We start from the raw sequence: 25,239 nt of genomic DNA, 5'->3' as shown, positions 1-25,239 counted from the left end.
TGGGACCTTTGCCGAGTCTCGTTCCGGCACACAGTTTCAATCTGCCAGAAAGTTTTATACGTGTAGTGTATATCAAAGTGTACCATTGAAGCTTTACAGAAAGGGACGGGTAATAATAAAGTACTTAAAAACTACAAAATGCAAGAAGCAGCGTGAAGACAAATCCCTGTGTACATTCAACAAAACGAAATAGAATTTGTATACATACTGCTTAACGTTGAAAATTTTTTTAGCATCACAAAGTTATAAGAGAACATGCCAAACAGTGAAAAGACAAAAAATAGACAGTATACGATCAGAACCGCAACCGAACAAAGGTTCTCAATATTTTTAATATAAAAAACCTACATAATTCTTGTAGATGAGAAAAACCCTAGATCCCATGAGGGCCTGTCCTCATTCAAAGAAAAATGTCCCACTATAATCTATGAAGTACGCAGTAGCGTGCATCTCTACAGCCTAAGCATTATCACTACTCGTGAAATATCATAATTATTTGTCACACCATCAAAAATGCAACCTGGCGGCAGACAACATATTACGTGAATAACGGAATGTGAAGAACTTGGAAGGATACTCGAAATATACCTTGAGAACATACGTTATACACGAGATCAAAATAGAATATATGACCTGGTGACCCTTCCATTACGTAACAGGCGGACAATACAAGAATGGTACAAAGAAGGACTTCAAATCCATATTAACTAAGGGGAGTCCTCCAAAATCTAAGCTGACGTCGTCATACTGTTTCCCTTCGATCATAAGGTATCACACTGACGACGTAGTTATAACATGACGAACGCATCAAAATGGGAACTGATACATAGGAAGTTGTATCGCAATAGGTAATGCGGTGGTGGACGAAGGTAAAAGATAGGTAAGTGTGCGAAGACCAACAAAACACCAAAGTACAAGCCTTCTAATTAAGTAACATACTTGCTCGAAAAAGGAGAAAATAAATGATATCATGTAATAAACCACTCATGGAGTGGAATAATTCGACTCAAAACATTGCAAGTGACGGAGGAACCCAAGGCGATGGAAAAATGTGTTGGCAGAGGCCTGCCAGAGGTCACAAGCTGCTTGAGCCCCACTATAGTAGCCCATAAAATGAAAACTTAAAACTTTCGTCAGGTCTACGTCAATCAGACATCCGTAAACACAATAAAACACGTATCTGGTGACAACATCGTAACATTCCCCACAAGCTGTAAGGTGAAGTAAAGGACAAAGCTAAAACGCCGATAAACTAACCGAACCCTACTCATGAGATGCATCTTATTTGAGAATGGGAGCACTTGAGTCACTTTTAACAAACTTTAATCATCATTTTCCACCTTTACGAAACTTTCTCCCTCCCACCCCACACAAAATGTTGAAAAGTTTACAGCTTACAATACTGTCCCTGTTCATGCAGCAAAACTGCCGCGCGAAGGGTGACTATTCTAATTTATTACTTCTCTTTTAGTAATTCTGTTCCCGACACGTACGGTGCTGAATGTACATGCCAAATTCTATCATTGTACGATACACAGTTCAAGAGACAAAACGCTTTAAACATTTAGTTGCTTGAAAACGTAACTATGGGACGAAATTAGTTAGAGATATGGTTTAAATACTTGTACAAATACCATATATGTGAAATATCTTAAATATATCTGACATGTGCATACATGGGTGATGTCGCGGGTAAAATGCGTCTCCTAAACACATGATTGACTGCAACAAGATTTGGTACAGATATTATGTACTATTTGGAAAGAAGTACTGTGGGGGTAAGATCCACAAACCTCCTATTGGGGTGGGAATGATGGACAAGAAACGTATGGGAGGAGGGGATGGAGAGACTGAAGTGATAGGAGGAGATGGAAACAGACAAGGTGAAGGAGAAGGTGGACAGAGAGAGGGGAAGAAGGAGGAGATGGATAGACAGAGAGCGGGAGAGAGAGATGAACAGAAAGAGAAAAGAGGAGATAAACAGAGAGTGGAGGAAGAGAAGGAGTAATTGGAGCAGGAGATGGAAAAAGAGAGGAAGAGGAGAGAATATATAAAGAGAGAGACGAGTATGAGATAGGCAGAGGTAGGGGAGGAGGAGATGGACGAGAGAGAGAGAGAGAGGAGAAGTAAATGGACAAAGACAGAGGGAAGAGGAGGAGATAGAGAGAGAGGGATAGGAGAAAATAAACTAACAGAAAACTGGAATAAATACAGTCCCGGCCAGCGCTGGTTACTGAGCTAGTCATTAACAAAATTTTATTAGAAATTAACTTTTACGTTATGGAATTGGTTTTTTACTGTTCATCATGTGTATGTTCATCTGGTATATGTCGACATGCAACCACCTTACAGTGGTACTGTGGCTGTTAGTGTAGATACGTGAGCTCACCCGACGTCTGCAGGTATCGAGGAGGCGCACCGCGCCGGCAAGGTGGCCAGCCTGATCGGCGTGGAGGGCGGCCACGCGCTGGGCAGCTCGCTGGCGGTGCTGCGCATGTTCTACCAGCTGGGCGCGCGCTACCTCACGCTCACGCACGCCTGCAACACGCCTTGGTGAGTCGCCGCCGATGCTGCCTGCTCTGCCTGCTCTACCTGCTGCCAACCGCCTGCACAGTGGAGCAAACGGAAGCAAGCGCATATTCGCAGGCGTTTCGCCTCTCTTCACTCTAATTCACTTATATTTGTGCGCAAGCGTTAATACTAGATGAACGCTGCGTTATTGGTTTTTGGATTAGTAATCGGCACATAGGATATTACAATAAACAAGGTTTTGGGCGATTAAATGCAGTTACTTTTATTAGTGACTGAGAACAGTGTACTGAACAATATTACAGCAGACATTATTTTATTTGCAGACCAATGATTAGAGCGATTAGGATTACTATGTTTTTAGGTTGGTAAGTACCTCAAACACATGTGGCAAGAGAAAGCTACTGATACATTCCCCAAGGCAGCAGATGAGGTGTTGAAGCGGTCACACATGGATGCGAAACTGGAAGCCTATACTGACAGGCGTAGTCCACTTTGTGGTGCATTTACCAACATGCAGAAAATATTAGGTAGTAAATAATTGACACGTTTGTCAGAAAACTGTGTCATGCAAAGTAAAAGCAAGTTACACGCTGAAGTGGACGCATAAGAGGGTAGCAGTGTTTAGAATGTCTGCACTTACACCCTTAACACCCTACATAGTTGGAACCAAGATGCTAAGCATTGATATTCAGAGGCGATTATTTTGCACTGTGAGAGCACTGTTTTTGTTGAAGTAAGCAGAAAGACGTAGAAAAAGGAAGAATTTAGCTCTGTCGCTTTGTACGTAAATTTCAAGTTCCCTAATTCACATGACACCGAACGGCTGGTCCAGCTACAACACACCCCTTGCCTTTACAAGTATGTGCCCCAGCGTCTGTTTGCACAAAACTGTGCGCACTGGGGTTGGAGATGCGCAGATCTGTCACTTTTAGCCGAGAGTATCTATAGATATCTTCTACTTTCCGTCTTATAAATATGATGACCCTTTTGGAGCAGTTGATAGCACCAGGATGTGAACCCGATGATTCACTGAGATGTCGGAGTACTGTTAAGTGAGAACCATCGACATGGAAAATAAACGCTCTTTCCGTTTAGTAAATGTAAATATTTGTTATAGTGAATATAAAGGCAGGAGCGAGAAAAGGCAACTAATGGTGATACGAATGGCGGAAATCGGCAAAGCCTGTGTCGTAGGCCTATCTTCAGCACGATGGTGCCTGACCGTCGGAACATGAATAATCTGTTTTATGCTTCAGAATTAACTTTACAATAAAATAACGCTTATAAATCGGCATCAGATTACGTTATCATGCAACTGAATGAAGATAGGTTCGTCTTCTGGAATGTGCTGTGAGCAGTTAAGGCTGCGACAATGGCAGCCGATCCATTGCAACAACGTATTAAGCTGACCAACAAGGAATACTTGTTGAGAAACATTAAAAATTATTAGAAGAGGTCAAGATGTAAATTAAATAATAAAAATTAATAAAGCAAATCTTAAGATAAATATAACTCAAATTATTTAAACACTCATAATAAGACACTACATTTTATTCCATCCATACACTAAAACTGCTAAGCTCGGAATGAGTACAAGGCAGTAAAAAGACACACTAGCAATTGTCTAAAAACCAAATTCGGATCGGAAACGAGTCACTGAACATAGCTCTGAGATTGGAAAGCTGTGGTAATAACAATAAATTGTGGGATTTCATGAGATTTTTAACTTCAGTAGTGAACACTTCAAGTAAATTTTACAGAAACCACTTTCAATAATTCTCTTTAATTCCTGCAGCTGCACTCTATCAGAACAATTTTATGACGACTGATGTCAACAGCACTTTAATCCAATGGTGCCTAACAACATGTTATAACGTACTATGATTCTCAGCCATCACATTCATATCCAATTTAATAATTACGGCTCAGTCATTACATTCATATCCGATTTAATAATTACGGTTGGCAGCAATCTCGCGACCGTTTATATTACCTTTTGACTATGATTTTAGCTTCAAGTGACAATAATTTTGCCTTGATGGAAAGGTTTGTGCGGCACATGACCGGCACACGACCATTCCCTTGGACCGACTCCGCCAGACTCCGCAGCTAGTAACAATGACGTTTCTGGCTTCAAACTGTTCAGTCAGTCAGGGCCACGGAATTTTCTGGTGCTCATGTACGTTTCGGGTTGTGTCAACCAATAGTTAGCGATACATGAAATGTATTCCCAATTGCGAATATGGACAACCATCACCTGTATTACGGAATGACGACAGTGAAACTTGTGCCCGACCGGGACTCGAATACGGATATCCCACTTATAGCGTGTGGTCGCCTTACCAGTAGGCTATAAGAGCGCGACTTACTGCCAGACCCAATCCTTTATCCGGCGTTAACAAATTTTCATTGTCGTCATTCTGTTATACAACAGATACTTATCCATATTCGCAATTGCGAATACATTTCAAGTTTTCATAACGGCTGTAGTCGTCGCAGACATTGTATCGTAATTATGAATCACACATGCACTGCAGTATCGTAATACTTATGGAGGACTTCGTTCCCAAATGGGTGACACTATCCCACGTCAGCAAACCACCATGCAGGAAACTCCACGTCAGCCAAACGTCACGACGTCCTTCTGCCCAAAATGAAGGCAAACTGCCCGAGGCAGTTAAATCAATAAAGCGATGGTATGCAAAGTTTAACGAAACAAGCAGCGCTGAAGACTGTCCTCGATGTGGCAGGCCTCATGTGAGTGATGCAACTGTTGATCGTGTTCGGCAAACGTTTCAACGGAGTCCGTCTAAATCAACTCGTCAAGCATCACGTGAACTTAAAATACCGCAAGCAAGTGTGGTGAAGATTCTTCTTGAAAGGCTTAGGTTGCATGCTTACAAACTGCAAATCGCGCAGGCCTTGCAGCCGAGTGATTTGCTGACATGTGCTGAATTTGCAACTGAGATTCTCGGCAGGATTGATGGCGCTAACGATTACTTAAATCGCATATGCTTTACCGATGAATCCACGTTTCATTTCAGTGAAACTGATGAAAGATCATTAATGCATTAATGTACACAAGAAAAAGCAATGGCCCTAAGATGGATCCTTGTGGGACACCACATGTAATTTTTTCCCATTCTGATGATGACTGATGACTTATTTCACTAGTCCCTTGCACTGACACCCTTTGTTTTCTGTTAGTGAGGTATGGTTTGAGCCATTTTGCAGCACTCCCGTGACACCATAGAATTCTAATTTATTTAAAACGATGTTGTGGTTCACACAATCAAATCACAGAAAATACCTGCTGCTTGTAATTTGTTATTTAATGAATTAAATACATTTTCGACTGTAGGTGTAAATAGCCTTCTCGATATCAGAACCCTTCAGAAATCCAAACTGTGTTCTCGGTAATATGTTATTTGTCGTCAGATGGTTGAGAAGCTGCCTGTACATTACATTTTCTAAAGTTTTTGAGAATGCTGGCAAAAGTGAAATCGGTCTGTAGTTTGATGGTATCTCTTTATCCCCTTTCTTGAATACAGGCTTAACATCTGCATATTTTAGCCAGTCAGGAAACATCCCACTTATAACTGACTGGTTACACAAGTGACTTAGAATTGTACTAAACTCACAACAGAACGTCTTTCCACTGTTCAATCGTCCAATGTTTACGCTTCTTACACCAAGCGAGGTGTCGTTTGCCATTTACCGGTGGCTTACGAGCAGCCGCTCGACTATGAACTCCAAGTTTTCTGAATTTCGTAGTACTTGCAATGTATCCTGATGCAGTTTGGAATTCTTGTGTGATGGTCTGGATAGATATTTGCCTATTACAGATTACGATCCTCTTCAACAGTCAGCGGTCTGTCAGACAACAGAAGAGGCAGGCCTGTATTGTTTTGTGCTGTATGTGTCCCTTCACGTTTCCACTTCACTAACACATCGGAAACAGTGGACCTAGGGATGTTTAGGAGCGTGGTAATCTCGCGTACAGACGTATGACACAAGTGACACGCAGTCACCTGACCACATTCGAAGTCCGTGAGTTGACATGAAAAACGTATGTTTTTGGGGGTGTCCGTATACTTTCGATCACATAGTGTATATCGGATGGTTCTTTTCACTGACTTTTTCACTACATCTGAGTGAGGAGGTATTGAATAGAATTGGGGAGAAGAGGAGTTTGTGGCACAACTTGACAAGAAGAAGGGATCGGTTGGTAGAACATGTTCTGAGGCATCAATGGATCACCAATTTAGTATTGGAGGGCAGCATGGAGGGTAAAAATCGGAGAGGGAGACCAAGAGGCGAATACTCTGAGCAGATTCAGAAGTGTGTAGGCTGCAGTAGTTACTCAGAGATGAAGAAGCTGGCACAGGATAGAGTAGCATGGAGAGCTGCATCAAACCAGTCTCAGGACTGAAGACCACAACAACAACTGAGTAGAAAATTTTAAAGCAGAACATTAATTACCGACGACTAACATAACCTGAGGAAGGCTAGCATTTACACTCTCATTATCACTAACCGGAAATACTTGCGACAGTGACTGTGGGCCTTTCAGTACATCTACATCTACATCTACATCTATACTCCGCGAGCCACCTTACGGTGTGTGGCGGAGGGTACTTATTGTACCACTATCTGATCCCCCCTTCCCTGTTCCATTCACGAATTGTGCGTGGGAAGAACGACTGCTTGTAAGTCTCCGTATTTGCTCTAATTTCTCGGATCTTTTCGTTGTGATCATTACGTGAGATATATGTGGGCGGTAGTAATATGTTGCCCATCTCTTCCCGGAATGTGCTCTCTCGTAATTTCGATAATAAACCTCTCCGTATTGCGTAACGCCTTTCTTGAAGTGTCCGCCACTGGAGCTTGTTCAGCATCTCCGTAACGCTCTCGCGCTGACTAAATGTCCCCATGACGAATCGCGCTGCTTTTCGCTGGATCATGTCTATCTCTTCTATTAATCCAACCTGGTAAGGGTCCCATACTGATGAGCAATACTCAAGAATCGGACGAACAAGCGTTTTGTAAGCTACTTCTTTCGTCGATGAGTCACATTTTCTTAGAATTCTTCCTATGAATCTCAACCTGGCGCCTGCTTTTCCCACTATTTGTTTTATGTGATCATTCCACTTCAGATCGCTCCGGATAGTAACACCTAAGTATTTTACGGTCGTTACCGCTTCCAATGATTTACCACCTATGGCATAATCGTAATGGAATGGATTTCTGCCCCTATGTATGCGCATTATATTACATTTATCTACGTTTAGGGAAAGCTGCCAGCTGTCGCACCATGCATTAATCCTCTGCAGGTCTTCCTGGAGTACGTACGAGTCTTCTGATGTTGCTACTTTCTTGTAGACAACCGTGTCATCTGCAAATAGCCTCACGGAGCTACCGATGTTGTCAACTAAGTCATTTATGTATATTGTAAACAATAAAGGTCCTATCACGCTTCCTTGCGGTACTCCCGAAATTACCTCTACATCTGCAGATTTTGAACCGTTAAGAATGACATGTTGAGTTCTTTCTTCTAGGAAATCCTGAATCCAATCACAAACCTGGTCCGATATTCCGTAAGCTCGTATTTTTTTCATTAAACGTAAGTGCGGAACCGTATCAAATGCCTTCCTGAAGTCCAGGAATACGGCATCAATCTGCTCGCCAGTGTCTACGGCACTGTGAATTTCTTGGGCAAATAGGGCGAGCTGAGTTTCACATGATCTCTGTTTGCGGAATCCATGTTGGTTATGATGAAGGAGATTTGTATTATCTAAGAACGTCATAATACGAGAACACAAAACATGTTCCATTATTCTACAACAGATTGACGTAAGCGAAATAGGCCTATAATTATTCGCATCTGATTTATGACCCTTCTTGAAAATGGGAACGACCTGCGCTTTCTTCCAGTCGCTAGGTACTTTACGTTCTTCCAGCGATCTACGATAAATTGCTGATAGAAAGGGGGCAAGTTCTTTAGCATAATCACTGTAGAATCTTAAGGGTATCTCGTCTGGTCCGGATGCTTTTCCGCTACTAAGTGATAGCAGTTGTTTTTCAATTCCGATATCGTTTATTTCAATATTTTCCATTTTGGCGTCCGTGCGACGGCTGAAGTCAGGGACCGTGTTACGATTTTCCGCAGTGAAACAGTTTCGGAACACTGAATTCAGTATTTCTGCCTTTCTTCGGTCGTCCTCTGTTTCGGTGCCATCGTGGTCAACGAGTGACTGAATAGGGGATTTAGATCCGCTTACCGATTTTACATATGACCAAAACTTTTTAGGGTTCTTGTTTAGATTGTTTGCCAATGTTTTATGTTCGAATTCGTTGAATGCTTCTCTCATTGCTCTCTTTACGCTCTTTTTCGCTTCGTTCAGCTACATATCGGACAGTTTCTGATGTATGCAGTGACACTGGGTATTCAAAGCTGGTTGTACAGTACGACAAGTGCCTTAGTACATGTGAGAATTATGTAGGAACGAATGGAGACGTGTCGTCTTCAGCGATGAGAGTCGCTTCTGCCTTGGTGCCAATGATGGTCGTATGCGTGTTTGGCGCCGTGCAGGTGAGCGCCACAATCAGGACTGCATACGACCGAGGCACACAGGGCCAACACCCGGCATCATGATGTGGGGAGCGATCTCCTACACTGGCCGTACACCACTGGTGATCGTCGAGGGGACACTGAATAGTGCACGGTACATCCAAACCGTCATCGAACCCATCGTTCTACCATTCCTAGACCGGCAAGGGAACTTGCTGTTCCAACAGGACAATGCACGTCCGCATGTATCCCGTGCCACCCAACGTGCTCTAGAAGGTGTAAGTCAACTACCCTGGCCAGCAAGATCTCCGGATCTGTCCCCCATTGAGCATGTTTGGGACTGGATGAAGCGTCGTCTCACGCGGTCTGCACGTCCAGCACGAACGCTGGTCCAACTGAGGCGCCAGGTGGAAATGGCATGGCAAGCCGTTCCACAGGACTACATCCAGCATCTCTACGATCGTCTCCATGGGAGAATAGCAGCCTGCATTGCTGCGAAAGGTGGATATACACTGTACTAGTGCCGACATTGTGCATGCTCTGTTGCCTGTGTCTATGTGCCTGTGGTTCTGTCAGTGTGATCATGTGATGTATCTGACCCCAGGAATGTGTCAATAAAGTTTCCCCTTCCTGGGACGATGAATTCAGGGTGTTCTTATTTCAATTTCCAGGAGTGTAGATTAACGTGCAGACTTTCACGTAAAATAGAATTGTCAAGAAAAATCTACTTGTTTTATTTTTATTTCAAAACGTAGCACGTCGCATACATAGGGTATGTGATAAAATCTGCTGTATAGTATGATGAAGGGAAGATAACGTGAACACAGGTAAACCATTTCTATTTTTCATTAACAGTCTCTAATATTTCAATGTGTTGGGAGTGCTGCACCTGAATGTTATTATTAATCCAGTCCAGACATTCTCGATAGCAGCAAAATTGGATTTACTGCTATGCTTCTTTAAAGGAGACTGATTGCGCGCTTACTAATTAAACACTTGCTTGACAGGGCAGCACTAAAACAGAAATGTGGCGACACAAGAAGAAAAGACGAAAAACTTTTATTAAGAGTATGCTACAGCATGGTACTTTGATAATAGATTGATGTCCTATATCCAATACAATGAAATCTAAATAATTTGCTGTCTCTTGGCAGTCCATGTCATTGTCACTGTAGTTGATAATATCTTTGCAGACACCCTTGGTTGTCCTGTTACTCATTAATATCGACTTTTTAGTTGGAATTTAGTCTTGCAGGAACTTCATTGAGCTGGCTGCAGGCGCTGCTCTGAACTGTGTGACTGCTTGATGGGAACTGTGTGAGAGATTGCTGTTCATCGTGTTTTGAGCATGTCGGCAGAAGAATCTACACTTCTAGCAGTACAAGTACCGTGCTGTCCCCGGTTGATAGTGGTCCTTTTGGCACCACACGGCACCATCACCAGACGTGTACGATGGACTGTAGAACATGGCGTGGAGGCAGAAAGAGGTCCGCATTTGTAAGCTGCATGGAACTGAGAACCACCGGGAGAGCGATTGTGACTGTGTGGCAGCGGTCTCACACAGGGTTTGTTGTGTACCCAGGTACACAACACACTGATACAAGGGAAGGCTGTAAAGTAACGCCTCTGAATTTTTTATGTGAAAACCATTAAAGCTTTTAAAATAAAACAAACATGATGAAGCCTTCTCGGGTTATCAGCCGAGTCAAGGCGTCGTTCTGCTGCAACGTTTCAACAAGTTTTCTACTTGTGATCTTCAATCATCTGAAGATGACAAGTAGAAAAATTGTTGAAACTGTGCCGCAGAGAGGCACCTTGACTGGGCTGATAAGCCGAGAAGGCTTCATCGTCGAGGTTTGCCGAGAAAGTCTACATTCGCATACGAAACTAACATTATTAACATTCTATGTCTTTGTTCTTCATGTCTGCATTTTTATTTCGCTACAGAGTCATCATGGTGACGAACACCTTTCTCCAAACGAAAGGCCAGTTCGTCGGTATCGTCACTGTAAAATGTTTGGCTTTGTTGACGGAGCCACAACCTCGCCTCTGTTTACATCGCTTCATAACTATCAGAGTGAAGTCCTCGAAGGTGTTCTTTTCGTTTTGGAAACAGATGAAAATAGAATGGGACCAAGATGGGACTGTATGGAGACTGATCAGTGACACTGAACCCAAGGCACGGGATTATTGCAAATGTCGCAGCCCTCGTGTGTGGTCTTGTATTGTCATGCTGAAGCAGAGGGCGCTCCATGTGTCGTCGAACTCTTCAAATTCGAAACTCGACTACACCACGCTGTTTCTCACGCACCGACTTACACTACGTTTGCACTCTACAATTTAGAGTCCTCTAGCAGCAGAGGGCTGCATAGATCTAGACATTAATAATAAAGATGTAAGTTAATAACGTCAGTTTAATTTTAAAAGCTTTAATGATTTTCAGATAAAAAATTCGGAGGCATTAAGTTTTAGTACGCATTCGTACATCAGCCATAAGATTACATCAATGATTCGTAAGCAACGAAGAACTTCAGGTATTTCCTGTATTTTAAAATTTCATAACCGTAATAGGAACGCTTTTTAAATTCGAGGACATTTATTGTGTTTTCCCTTTTAATAAAAAGAATTACCATGTATTTACTTATTCACTCCATTCCTAATGAAGCAGTCATGTAAAGAACTTGTCGTCTTTCTCATAGCAGGTTTCTCGCAGTAGGTTTTCTACCATTCATATTTATTTTCCTTCGGAATTTAGTGTAGTGAATCCACAGGATCCCAGGAACAAATAACTAACGTTTCTCATTGTCGCCGACGAATTGGAGAGGGCGCGCTTACACGTTCGCTTCGGTTTAAAGGTGTCTTAATACACTACAACTATAAATTTCGTGTGGAGATTTTCGTTGGACGAATTGTGATTATTTTTAACTACGTAACTAAACAAATGTTGTATGTCATAGCAAGCCTAGTCGACAGTTGTACGGCATTAACTCTGGAGGAAGTTGATAAGCTACTAAAATATTTAAATATCATTAGATCAGCCTGTGTAAAACACTTAAATAACAAACACTTATCTTTAGATGACGCTCCGTCCAACTGTTGGTAACCAACCAATTTCAGAAAAGACTGCAGAATTTGGTCATGGTCGTGGTTCCGTCAGGTACGAATTTTCGTGAAGGTCGACCGAAATCGATTATTGTTCAAAAATCTCGATGCTGTGTGACACACGATTGAGGATGACCGGCGTGTGACTTGTCCCAACACTGATGGGCGCGGAGCCACACCGATGTCTGTAGTACATCCGATTTTGCACGAACGTTCAGTTGTGCAAAAGATGTAATCCGGACTGATCCTGCGCAGTTCGACCGAAGCTCAGAAACAGGCCCTTGTGAAACGGAATCAGGAAACGTTCAAAAAAACTCGACCGAGTAGATGCAAAACGCTTTTACAACATATTAAAAGGAAATGGCACTCGGATGTATTCGTCTTATCCTGAAATTAAGCATCTTTGAACGACTTCGGCGTTCGGAGATGAATCACCACTATGAAAAATATTTTGTCCGCGAAGCACTTCTAAGAAAACTGAAACACCCCCGTTATGCCTTTTATTGGGTTTTGTGTGATTACCGAAGCCGCCAAACAGTTAATTATTATGAATATATGACCGTGTGCGTAATGGATGAAAGGCCACGTGTTTTTCTGCTTTGGTTTCGGCTGTTCTGAGACGGAGTAGTTAATGATTGAAAGTTTTTCTATTATTAAAGACCACAAAGTTGGCGATACGCAAACCGATATGATTTTCTATTAACACACAAATTCTGAAGTAGTTGCTACCTTCGCCTTACACGTTTAATTACGGTTATATTTTTTATTGGTTGCTGATTTTAAGTACTTCGTCACACGCAATGATGGTGGTTAAAATTCACAACAACGCTCACTGCAATCCGTAGTTATTTCTGGCCGACGCGGTTGACGCGAAACACGTTAATCCGGCACTTGTCACTTTCGGTTTTATATCACTCGCGAATCGGTATTGATGAGGGTCAACCCCACGACGGTAAGGGGACGCGCTCATTTGTCACACTCCGGTGAATTTACGATTAGTCCTCACTCGGCACATCCGTCACTGACACCGTACTCAGCTAGACCGCCTTTTTTTCTTTCCTTTTTTTTGCCATTGCTCCCGGTACTGCTTTGACCCGACACTAATCTCACTGCCTTCTGCAGCGCTCGGTAATGGACTCCTGTCTGCTATCGACTTGGGCGATGGATGCTAATATCTATGTTCGTGGGTTCACGGCTCCCTTACAAAATGATCGCTTATTTACTTAGATACATTTAGAATAGTTATTGAAGTAATACGAATTTCGTGTGGTCCATATCCTGGTGCAACTCTCTCAAGTGGATGCCACTTCGGTGACTTGAATGTCCCAAACCGATCCCAACAATCATACCGGGGAACGGAGGCCTACACCTTAGTTTGGAAACCGAATCATGTATTGTTCATGGCGAATCTTCATGTCATTAGGGGAAGAGTAGCGATTGGTAAATGATATACAGGTTCATTTATTTGTCAGTCACCTGTTGTCGATTAAATAATGAGAAACAACCAAACAATTCCCAGTACTTCATTGTCATAACAGTGCCACCTGACATGCAGCTAATCAGCAGTTGGTCTGATGGAGAAGAGTATCGAACTATTACCACATTGCTCGTGGCAGATGCTTTCTCGGTCTTGCGCAAACGAGTATTGTATGCAGACAGTCAATTCGAATATTAATTACGAAACTACTTTACAAACATTAAATATGAACATAAATAGTTGTTACTGACAAGGGGGCCAGAATTTGATTGCATGTATGTGTAAAATACATCTTGTTTGTGGTTACAGATTCAGCAAACATAGCTTCAGTCGCCGAAGAATTTTCGTAACTGAAGCTTCACTAACACGTTAACGATTCTTTATAGAACTACAGTGACCATACGTATCACTTATAAATCCGAACTCATGCTCACTGGCCAGTTACAGTCGAACGATTCCAAATAGTTCAAATGTCTCTGACCACTATGGGACTTAACATCGGAGGTCATCAGTCCCCTAGACTCAGAACTACTTAAACCTAACTAACCTAAGGACATCACACACATCCATGCCCGAGGCAGGATTCGAAGCTGCGACCGTAGCGGTAGCGCGGTTCGAGACTGTAGTGACTAGAACCGCTCGGCTGCCCGGGGCGGGCTTTAGGAGTGCTGCTGCACGGTCTGGGATCCTTACCAGAAAGGTTCTACACAGGGAGAAACGATAATAACAATGAAATAAGGGAAATTAGAGATCGCGTGGAAAGATATGGGAGTTCGTCTCTTCCGCGCGCTGTTAGAGTGTGGACTAATAGAGGTGAAGGTTGTTCAGTGAACCCTCTGCCAGGCACCTAAGTGTGATTTGCAGAGTATCCATGTAGGTGTAGGTGTAGATGTATCATCGACGATGTTTGTAATAATAGTAGGGCTATTCGGAAGGTATGATCCAATCAGTCGCGGAATGGAAACCACAGTGAAAATCAAAAATGTTTTATTTATACCTGACAGGGGTAAAATACAGGGAGCGAAAGGCTATTTACAGTTTGTATAGAAAGCAGATGGCAGTTATAACTGTCGAGGGGTATGAAAGGGAAGCAGTGGTTGGGAAGGGAGTGAGACAGGGTTGTAGCCTATCCCCGATGTTGTTCAATCTGTATATTGAGCAAGCAATAAAGGAAACAAAAGAACAGTTCGGAGTAGATATTAAAATCCATGGAGAAGAAATAAAAACTTTGAGGTACGCCGATGACATTGTAATTCTGTCAGAGACAGCAAAGGACTTGGAAGAGCAGTTGAACGGAATGGATGGTGTCTTGAAGGGAGGATATAAGATGAACATCAACAAAAGCAAAACGAGGATAATGGAATGTAGTCGAATTAAGTCGGGTGGTGCTGAGGGTATTAGATTAGGAAATGAGACACTTAAAGTAGTAAAGGAGTTTTGCTATTTGGGGAGCAAAATAACTGATGATGGACGAAGTAGAGAGGATATAAAATGTAGACTGGCAATGGCAAGGAAAGCGTTTCTGAAGAAGAGAAATTTGTTAACATCGAGTATAGATTTAAGTGTCAGGAAGTCATTTCTGAAAGTATTTGTATGGAGTGTAGCCATGTATGGAAGTGAAACATGGACGGTAAATAGTTTGGACAAGAAGAGAATAGAAGCTTTTGAAATGTGGTGCTACAGAAGAATGCTGAAGATTAGATGGGTAGATCACATAACTAATGAGGAGGTATTGAATAGGATTGGGGAGAAGAGGAGTTTGTGGCACAACTTGACAAGACGAAGGGACCGGTTGGTAGAACATGTTCTGAGGCATCCGAGGATCACAAATTTAGCATTGGATGGCAGCGTGGAGGGTAAAAATCGTAGATGGAGACCAAGAGATGAATACACTAAGCAGATTCAGAAGGATGTAGGCTGGGAGATGTACTGGGAGATGAAGAAGCTTGCACAGGATAGAGTAGCATGGAGAGCTGCATCAAGCCAGCCTTACGACTGAAGATCACACCAACAACAGCTACGTCTTCCAGCTACTTCTCTACATAATCGATGACCCACTAAGACATTTCTCGCAGCATTTTAGCAACATCCCAATTCCCTCATCATATAAAGCAGCCGCCTGTACTTTCTGGCAATTCTCTGCACTGGTATGCAGTTCGCTTCTCTGCCAAAATGTTGTCTTCATAGCCAGTGGTTCATGTGAGCAGAGATCAATATTAGAGGGAGCCAAGTCCAGCCTGTATGACGGGTTATCAAACACTTCCCATCGAAAACGACGCAGTACAGTCCTCATTGACTCTACAGCGTGCGACCAAGAATTGTTATGAAGAAGAAATGCATGACAGTTAAACTGTGTGGGCTGCATGAAATCAGTCGAAATCTCTCACAGGTAATCAGACTTACCGCGAGACATTATTTTCTAGGCATCTTTACGTGCTCACTGTGCGCTCAGAAATGAAAAAAAATCAGCATGACGGTATCGATGGACATATTAGAGGGACTGTCCAACACGTAAGTGCAAAACGTCATCACATTTTCGCTGTGGTACGCGATCGATCGGACCATAATTCCAGAACAACTCTGGTATAAAGTTTATTTCAGTCAGTTTTCACATAAATTGATCGGCGCTAACTGGTTTCCCCTGTCCAGGCTTTATCAACAGGCGATAAATATTATAGTAGAAAAACGCTAATTTTTGTATGTTCTACTGTACTAATCTATTTCGTTGACCAGTTTTTAGCTTCCAAATACATCGTCAGACTGTAACTCACAGTCGCCGTTCAAAATAATGGTGAACAACATGGGAAAATATTTTACAGATCGAGAGTAAAGTGCAAACAATCGGGTTTGACGGTGCAATGGCACTGCAATTCAGAATGTTAACGTTAAACTGTAAATAATCAAAAGGGAACAAACTGGAAAAACTTTAACATGAAACATCGAAAAACGTGTATGTACGTATGCATGAGTGTGTGTGTGTGTGTGTGTGTGTGTGTGTGTGTGTGCGTGTGTGTGTGTGCGCGCGCGCGCACGCGCGTTTGAATTTGCTTTAAGTGCACTTCTTTGCTGAAGGTGTCTTCCTCCCTACAACCTCATCTTCTCCCTCTTTCCCTCCCTCCCTTCCTCTCCCTCTCCCTTTCCCTCTCCCTCTCTCTCTCTCTCTCTATCTCTCTCTCTCTCTCTCTCTCTCTCTCTCTCTCTCACTCGCACACACACACACACACACACACACACACACATACAGACACACACAAAGCTTTTTTCGTTTGTTCAGTTTCATTTCTTAGTTTCAACTTTGATATTTTCAGTTACGTTACCACTGCACTGACAAACGTTATCACTGTCCATTCTAATTATCCGGGCTGTTATGCCGTGGTCGATTGATGAATTTTGTGGGTGTGTTGGACCTTCCATCGACCTACGGACCCACTTGAAGATGTCTCCCGCAGTCGGAGACGAAACGTTGGGAATTGTGACAAAATTCATCAACCGGCCACGGCATAACAGCCGGGATAATTACAATGGACATGATATTTCCGGCCGTGAAAGTCTACATTTTAGTATCAAACGTTATCACTGCACTGACAAAGACAACGTTTGCTCTGTGTTCGCACGTCGCTCTCGCTGTTTAACACTGTGTTGCTCACCACTGTTGCGTCCACTTTGATGACTGAGGTCGGTTAATGTCTGACGCTGGCCTGGTAAGCCGAGAACCATGCAAATAATTTAATACTGCAGAACATCCCCAGTTTTTTTGCCTTCCCTCTATAATTACTAGTAACTTGTAATATAATATTTAATGTTGAATAACGGGTAAACTGTGTTTAGTATACAACATTGCGAACAAATGGACTGCATCTTTGTTTATGTTTGGTTACCAGAGGGCGAGTGTTCCTTGCGGACGCTAGTCAGCTGTTTCCTGAAGATGGCACAACAAGCCGAAAAATAGAAATAAACAAAAATCAGTTGAGCAAAAAACAGTTTACTTGCTATTCAACCTTAACTATAAATTTTTCGACCAAGGAGAAATGGAAGAATCTATCAATAAAGATAATATAATAATTAATAATAAACATTCCTTGGTCAATCGATGCGTAAAAAACGTGCTAGGAGACAACATTTCAATGTAGTGAAAACCATCTGAGATCAAAGATGTTGTCAAACGACAAAATTGTAAATAGGAACAGAGGACGTGGCCGCTTCATTGTTGCTCGTTATTTTGTCTCACACGGTGCTGGTCAGTGCTCCTCTCGGGCCGGTGTCTTTGACCCCAGCTGGCTGTTCTGTGTGGCGGACCACGTTCCTCCCTCCCTTCCTCTGACCCCCCCCCCCTCCACAATCCCCCCCACCCCCACCCCCTACCCCCACTCCGGCAGAGACCGGACACCCAGTGTGTGGCGCTGATTGCCGCTCGCAGGGCCAAATACGAAATTGGAGTAACCGCCGAGGCGAGCACACGTGTGTCTGCGGCCGGCTGTGGCAAATGAAATCAGTGCCACTGGTGGAGAGGTGGGCAGCAGTGGGCTGCAGCCAGTAGGCAGTGGGGGGGGAGGGGCTGATGGTGGGGGAAACGCGGGATGTATCGGGGGGGGGGGGGTTTGACACAGGAGACGGCTAATTATGATGACGGACGCGGCGCACCCGGCGAATTTATCGCTCCGGGCAGTGATTGGAGCCGGCGCGCACGCCGGCGGCAGCGATCTCGTATTTTAGCCACTTGCAATTGTTTTCGAAGTTCAGCAACAGCGGCCGGTGACAAACGTTGCCATCTTTTGCAATGAAATACCCCGGCTCCCGGCAGTCCGTTCATCTAATTTCGTTTCCCTTACTTCCGCGTAGTTTTCACACGCACGTTTACTACCCAGCTTAATGTTCCACGTGGGTTGTTCATTCACACTCACTCTAATACTAACTATTTTAATCGTACAAATTATATCACACAAACTCCTAACATCTTCAGGCAGCCACGGTTGTTGGCAATTAAAGTCGTTATTTTACTGATAATGGTTGCGGAATCGCGCAGCTATTTTCTGCTGCGAATAAAACAAAGGGTAAATACTATAAGCATGAATTATGTATCTAAAATACTAAACGGGTCACACAATGTCTGTTCCAGGTTTCCTATGTGCCCGCTTTCAAAGCCCACAAATTTATATTTTCACTATATCATATTCTAACTGACCGAATTTAAGAATTTAAAACGCTCCAGCGACCTACGTAACTTACGTTATAGGTATAGCACAATAAGTCAAATATTAAATCTTTCGTGATTAAAATTTATTCAGCATTTATTTGAAAAATAAAAGACTAAAACCTATCTTCATTTCTAATAAATAACGCATCATCACTAATACAAAGAATTTAGGCTGATCGATTTTGAAAATCGTTGAAGTTGGACACATGTGTCCCATGCCCCTAATTGGATCCATGTTTTCATGTCAACCTAGTATATTCGGAATTAAATTTTTAATTTTAAAATGATTTTATCAGGATGGTTATAATGGGGAAAAGTATAACAAATCAGTAACAGATACAGTCTCCTTACAGGGAAGAAGACGAAATACCACCCACACATCATAAAAGAAGTTGATGAATGCTTTAATGTAACCACACAGCAATATTTCTTACATTCTAATCAGTTCTCTGGGGCAAAAATGTCCCACTACATACAAATTATGTACAAACAAGCAGAACTACTGAGGTGTACAGGTTGTATAATAATGTTTCACAAGGACGTCTGTGACGTATAAGGAAACACAGTTAGTAACTTCAAACGTACTTGGAATGGAGAAGATAGCGATTTCATATGATTATAATGAAGCAGACACACTACAAACTCCCGCTGGCCCATTTCGTCACTCACCGCCTTCTATGTATCCCCCCCCCCCTCCCTCCGTCATGGTCCGTATTATTTTTATCAAAATTCCGAAAGCATGTTGCTACATACTGTCACTAGACAGATACGAGATACAGCGTCCCACAGCTCAAAAAGGCATATTAGTTTTGTGGGACATATGAATCCTATCAACTACTAACGGGTTAAAAAGTTTGAAACTGATGTGCTGAGACAGTTAACTCATGACGCACAAATTACCCAGATTATGATTGTCCAGTATTACAGAATGATAGCACTTGGCGATTTACAAGAAAATTTAAAACAGAGCACAAGCCATTTTTCTCTCTGAAACTCCCCACAATATAATGAAACGACGAAAACTTTAACGCTTACTACATTTTCACTGATCATCCTGCAAAACGTCACTAGCAGACTGACAGTTTAGTCTATTACTTCTTTACCACTACATTTATTCGCAAGATTGTTAGCAGACAGTGTCCAGGTATACGACTAAATGTACCTGCAAAATTATATAGTTTTCAACATATAGTTCAGAAGATATGATTTCATAAATATTGGCCATGTTCGAGGAGGACTCGCACTGCACAGACGGTTCCGTAGAAACTTGCAGATCTACAGATACAGTTCATCCATCGTGGGAATTGAGAATATCGACGATTTTTGCCTATTATCGACGTTGATACTGGCAAGATATTAGTCGCAGGAATTCCAAGACTTCCGACAATGTTTTAGTTTTTAGTATGTAGTCGTAAAACAAATGACAAAAGAAATACTTTTGTGTGATACAATTACAAATTAAATTTTTTTTTAGTTTTTCTTTACTTTAACCATGAAACCGTCGTTCTTGCCAAATTTCGTGATTCTAGTTCAACGGTAAGTATCTCATGGTATGGCAAAACAAGCGCTGTATCATTTAAGACATACGGAGGCGAGACTTACCCCACTTCACTGTTACCAGCGCCACGTCATAATAAAGCGCGTGTGCGTAGCACACAAGAAATTGTGTCATAATCTACGAATGAAATTAAAAACTGAAATAGCTTTTCCAAACTTTGTCAGTATATGCTTCAGTATATTAAAGTTAAAATTTTTAAATCTCAGAACGACAAGATAAATATGTTTCACTAAATAAATTGTTTTAAGAAAAAATAAGTAGCGCTAAATAATGGAGCCAGAAATCTAAAAATTGTTCAGAACGTGCAAATGTAAGTCACAATCAAAAGTTGTCTCAACTGGATCAGGGCGACATTTTGGTCAAAATCGGCGTTTTTACAAAAAATTGAAGGCACTAAATATCAGACGCAGAAAGATGAAAATCCTAATGTAGCCTTAGTCTGACGTAAAAGCTTTTAACTATGTGACATCTTTAAGCTTCCTCTGATAGTGGTTCAAAAAATGGTTCAAATGGCTCTGAGCACTATGGGACTTAACATCTGAGGTCATCAGTCCCGTAGAACTTAGAAGTACATAAACCTAACTAACCTAAGGACGTCACACACATCCATGCCCGTGACAGGATTCGTACTTGCGACCGTAGCAGTGACGCGGTTTCGGACTGAAGCGCGTAGAACCTCTCGGCCACCGCGGCCGGCGCTTCTATTGGTTTTCAAGTTACTTACTGAAGACTAAATTTGGAACTGAACCATCCCTATTTGTATTACATTAAGCGTAATTTGTAGTTGTTACAGAAAGTTGTAACTACACCACTCAATTAGGTTAAGGATGTATAGTACATCTGTACCAAGTTTCAAGACTTTAGAGTAAATAACAGCTGGCCGCTGTGACCGAGCGGTTCTAGGCGCTTCTGTCCGGAACCGTGTTGCTGCTACGGTCGAAGGTTCAAATCCTGCGTCGGGCATGGATGTGTGTGATGTCCTTAGGTTAGTTAGGTTTAAGTAGTTCTAAGTCTAGGGGACTGATGACCTCAGATGTTAAGTCCCATAGTGCTCAGAGCCATTTTTTTTTAGTAAATAACAATAACAATGAGTCTTAAAGAGGTAGGTCAGAGGTCATGTTCTGTTGTCGGTTCTATTCCAAAAATTGTAGCCGGCAACGTTTAAATGGAGTCGAGCTAAAACTTTCTCACTATCTAAAGCCAACTTAATTTCATTTATATAAAAATTATGGAGAGTGTAAATTGTTACAGAATAGAGTTATTAAATGATACGTGTCCGAGAAAGCGGCCATTTAGATGCTGCTCACTGCGCCTAGAACAGTTCAGAAGCGGATGACCTGTTCGGCGGTCAGCTGCGCCCATGTGTAAATAAGACCAGTCAGGCAGAGAGGAGAGACGCTTCGCAGCGAGATGTAAGTCTGTCCGCATCAGTCAAACGCCGGCATGAGCTGTGTCTCGAATATCACAGCCAGGCAGCTACCAAACGACTACACACTGTCCTGGACCGCTTAGATTTCACGGAAGTTGCTGTTTGTGCGTCGCCCATATTGGTGAGAAAACCACGTGGCAATTGGTGAAATTATTTTCCACTTTTGTGGCGAGAGATTAACTTGGATGATTAGAAGTCAGGGCGGCAGACCATTTTACTTGGAACTTACCGCAGAGCTCGTCTCCGATTGCTAATAGTGCCGTTTAAGATAGGAACATTATCATTATTATCATCCGAAATATGATTATGTTTGTGTGTAAGTAGTCTGTTTATGTTTTCTTTATGTAAGTTTGCTGTTTATGTTTTCTTATTGGCAACGTTACGTAGCGCTCTCTGTATGAAAATCACTGGCTGTGCTGTGTGCAGTATGTGGCTAGTTTGCATTGTTGCCTGCCATTGTTGTCATGAACTGCTATAGCTGGATGTGAACAGCAGATAGCGTTGGGCAGTTGGAGGTGAGCCGCCAGCAGTGGTGGACGTGGGGAGAGAGATGGCGGAGTTTTGATAATCTGTAAGACTGAATGTCAATTATGAATATTAAGGTAAATACATTGTTTGTTCTCTATTAATATCTTTCATTTGCTAACTATCTCTATCAGTAGTTAGTACCTTCAGTAGTTTGAATCTTTTATTTAGCTGGCAGTAGTGGCGCTCGCTGTTTTGCAGTAGCTGGAGTAGCGAAGATTTTTGTGAGGTAAGTGATTTGTAAAAGGTATAGGTTAAAGTTGGTCAGGGCCATTGTTTTGTAGGGGTTATTGAAAGTCAGATTGCGTTGCGCTAAATAATATTGTGTGTCAGGTTAAGCACAGGCTTGTATAATTGTTCTAAGTGGACGTTTCACATGTAAAATTGTTCAAAGGGGACGTTTCATATGGCGACCCTTAGCCTAGGATACCTCACTGGAATCTTCTGATTTTTTCTTGTAGTTTGTGTATTTAGTGTAGCTTTTGTTTATTGCTAGCGCGTAATTGTAGAGAGAATCTCCTTTGTAGTTGCAGTCTTTCATTGTTGTAATGTAAAACAGTTGTGGCATGCATGTAGATTTGCAACAAGTATTTCGCAGCTGCGCTTGTAATTAACTACATATTATTTTCAGTGCTATGTTAATGTGTTCTCTTTTTTTTGCTATTCAAATTGTGCTTTTCTGTGTTATCGTGTGAAATATTGTGACAATAATGGCGTGTGAAAAACGTAACACTCGGCTCCAAAGTAAACTAAGAAATGACAGTGAAGACGAAAGCAGTGTGTTGGCCCCACCATGTAATGAATTAACTAACATTCAAAGCAGTAATTTGGTAACTGTGCATAGGGAAATAGAGCGGACGTCAAACAATGGCGTAGACAGTCAAACAGGTAGTGAACAGGGAAGCATTATCGATCGGTCGGTCGGCAACAGCTCGCCTCAGGAATCCGAAATGATAGGACACAATATTGCAAATACTGTAGATTCAGGTTTTGCGTCCTCACCGTTTTCTCAAATAAGTCAAGACACATTTTCAGCTTGTCAAAATGTGAATGTTGCCGGCGCAAATGCACTGCTGAAAAGAGTAGAGGAACAGATTCCAGACACTAATGCATTGTTATTACAACTAATGCAACAAATGGAACAAAATCAGAGACAGATGGGACAAAATCTTCAAAAGTTAGACACAATGGAACAAAATCTTAAAAAGTTAGACACAGTGGAACAAAATCTTAAAAAGTTAGACACAGTGGAACAAAATCTTCAAAAGTTAGACACAATGGAACAAAATCTTCGGAAGTTAGACACCACACTTGAACAAACACGTGAAGATCTAACTACTGAGTTACATAACATTGAATCGAAATGCCAAAAAGTCTGTAATGACGTAAAAACACAAATTTGTGAGCATTTTCAGCCTATTTTTTCGCGGCATGAAAATGCATTACAGAATCACGAAGCAGCCATAAAAGAGCTGCAAACTATTGTTCATGAAAATCATGAGACCTTGCAAGCTAAAATGGACTCAGTTGCATCTACCGATTCGGTTACGCAACTTGCAAAAACTCAGGAAAACTTAAAGGACACAGTAGAAAGACACATGGGGGAAATTAGTTCATTATCAGAGAAAGTAGCCGAACTTTCGGATCAGGTCACTAACTTATCTACAAAGGTAGATGATGATCTGAATGACACAAGACCCATAGCCTTCACTGACACAGAAGAGTATGAACAAATTAGAAAATTCAAACAAAATCAAAATCAAATCAATACACAGTACAAAAGAGAAATCCGGGAAGTACAAGATCAGTTGACACAGGTAATACAAGAATTACATATTTCAGAGGATACTCGCGCTCCAACACGGGAAGAGGAACTTAGAAATACGGAAAAGCCACAAAATAATAGCACAGGGCATTTCGGTAATTATGAAAGAAATTGGCAAGGTACACCGAATTTTGAGATGGAACCGCCGAAACGACGTGACAATGACCGACATGCTACTCGCCGACACGATGATTTTGACTATAAGCTGTTCATTACTACACGTAAATTCAAAACATTTAAGAATTCTGGCAACGACATTCATCCACAAGCATGGCTCCATCAATTCTCTCATTGTTTCCCTCCCAACTGGTCATTGGAGCACAGGTTAGAATTTATGTGTGGCTACTTGGAGAATGAACCAGCTGTAAGAATGCGATCGGTCATTCACGATTGTCACAGTGAAGGAGAATTTTACCACGCCTTCCTCTCAGCATACTGGTCTCAGGCCACACAAGACCGCGTAAAACATAGCATCATAATGATGAAACACTTCGAGCAATCTGAATTTTCCAGTCTTGTGAAATATTTTGAAGACATGTTGCACAAGAATCAGTACCTGTCAAACCCATACAGCCCCTCAGAACTCATCCGCATTTGCTTAATCAAACTGCCTGAACATTTGAGACATATTATTTTAGCAGGACGTTGCAAAGACGACATTGAAGCTTTTCAGGGACTGTTACAAGAACTGGAAATTGACACAGACAGTCGCGGGATGCGAAAACAGGAAAACAATCACTACAGGTCACATCCGTCTCAATTCCGTGACGACAGAAACAATAAATGGCCACGACAAACCTATTCTTACAACGTAAATCGTGACCAAAACAGACACCACCCATATGATAACCACTGGCAGAGTAATAGTTACAGGGAAAGATCACCTTTCCGCGGTAATGACTATCACAGAGACAATCAGAGAAACAGACAATATGGAAACCAAAACAATTATTATCAAGGGAGACAGAATAACTTCAGACGCAACGGTCCAGCACGCAGTTACGACTCAGGCAGAAATTCTCCACC

General features: G+C 42.0%; 1 protein-coding gene across 1 annotated transcript in view; it reads left to right on the top strand.

The window, feature by feature from the left end:
* LOC126154493 (dipeptidase 1-like) overlaps positions 1 to 25,239 on the top strand; it is a 1,598,597-nt gene that overhangs the window by 982,039 nt on the left and 591,319 nt on the right. Inside the window, exon 8 of the mRNA XM_049916146.1 lies at positions 2,403 to 2,553. Coding sequence (XP_049772103.1) covers positions 2,403 to 2,553 — 151 coding nt within the window. The remainder of the gene's footprint in view (positions 1 to 2,402; positions 2,554 to 25,239) is intronic.

The sequence above is a fragment of the Schistocerca cancellata genome, unplaced genomic scaffold (assembly GCF_023864275.1).
Source record: "Schistocerca cancellata isolate TAMUIC-IGC-003103 unplaced genomic scaffold, iqSchCanc2.1 HiC_scaffold_1092, whole genome shotgun sequence".
In the NCBI taxonomy this organism is placed as follows: Eukaryota; Metazoa; Arthropoda; class Insecta; order Orthoptera; family Acrididae; genus Schistocerca; species Schistocerca cancellata.
Note: the sequence above shows the minus strand (reverse complement) of the source record. Positions and strands in the feature narration are given on the sequence as shown.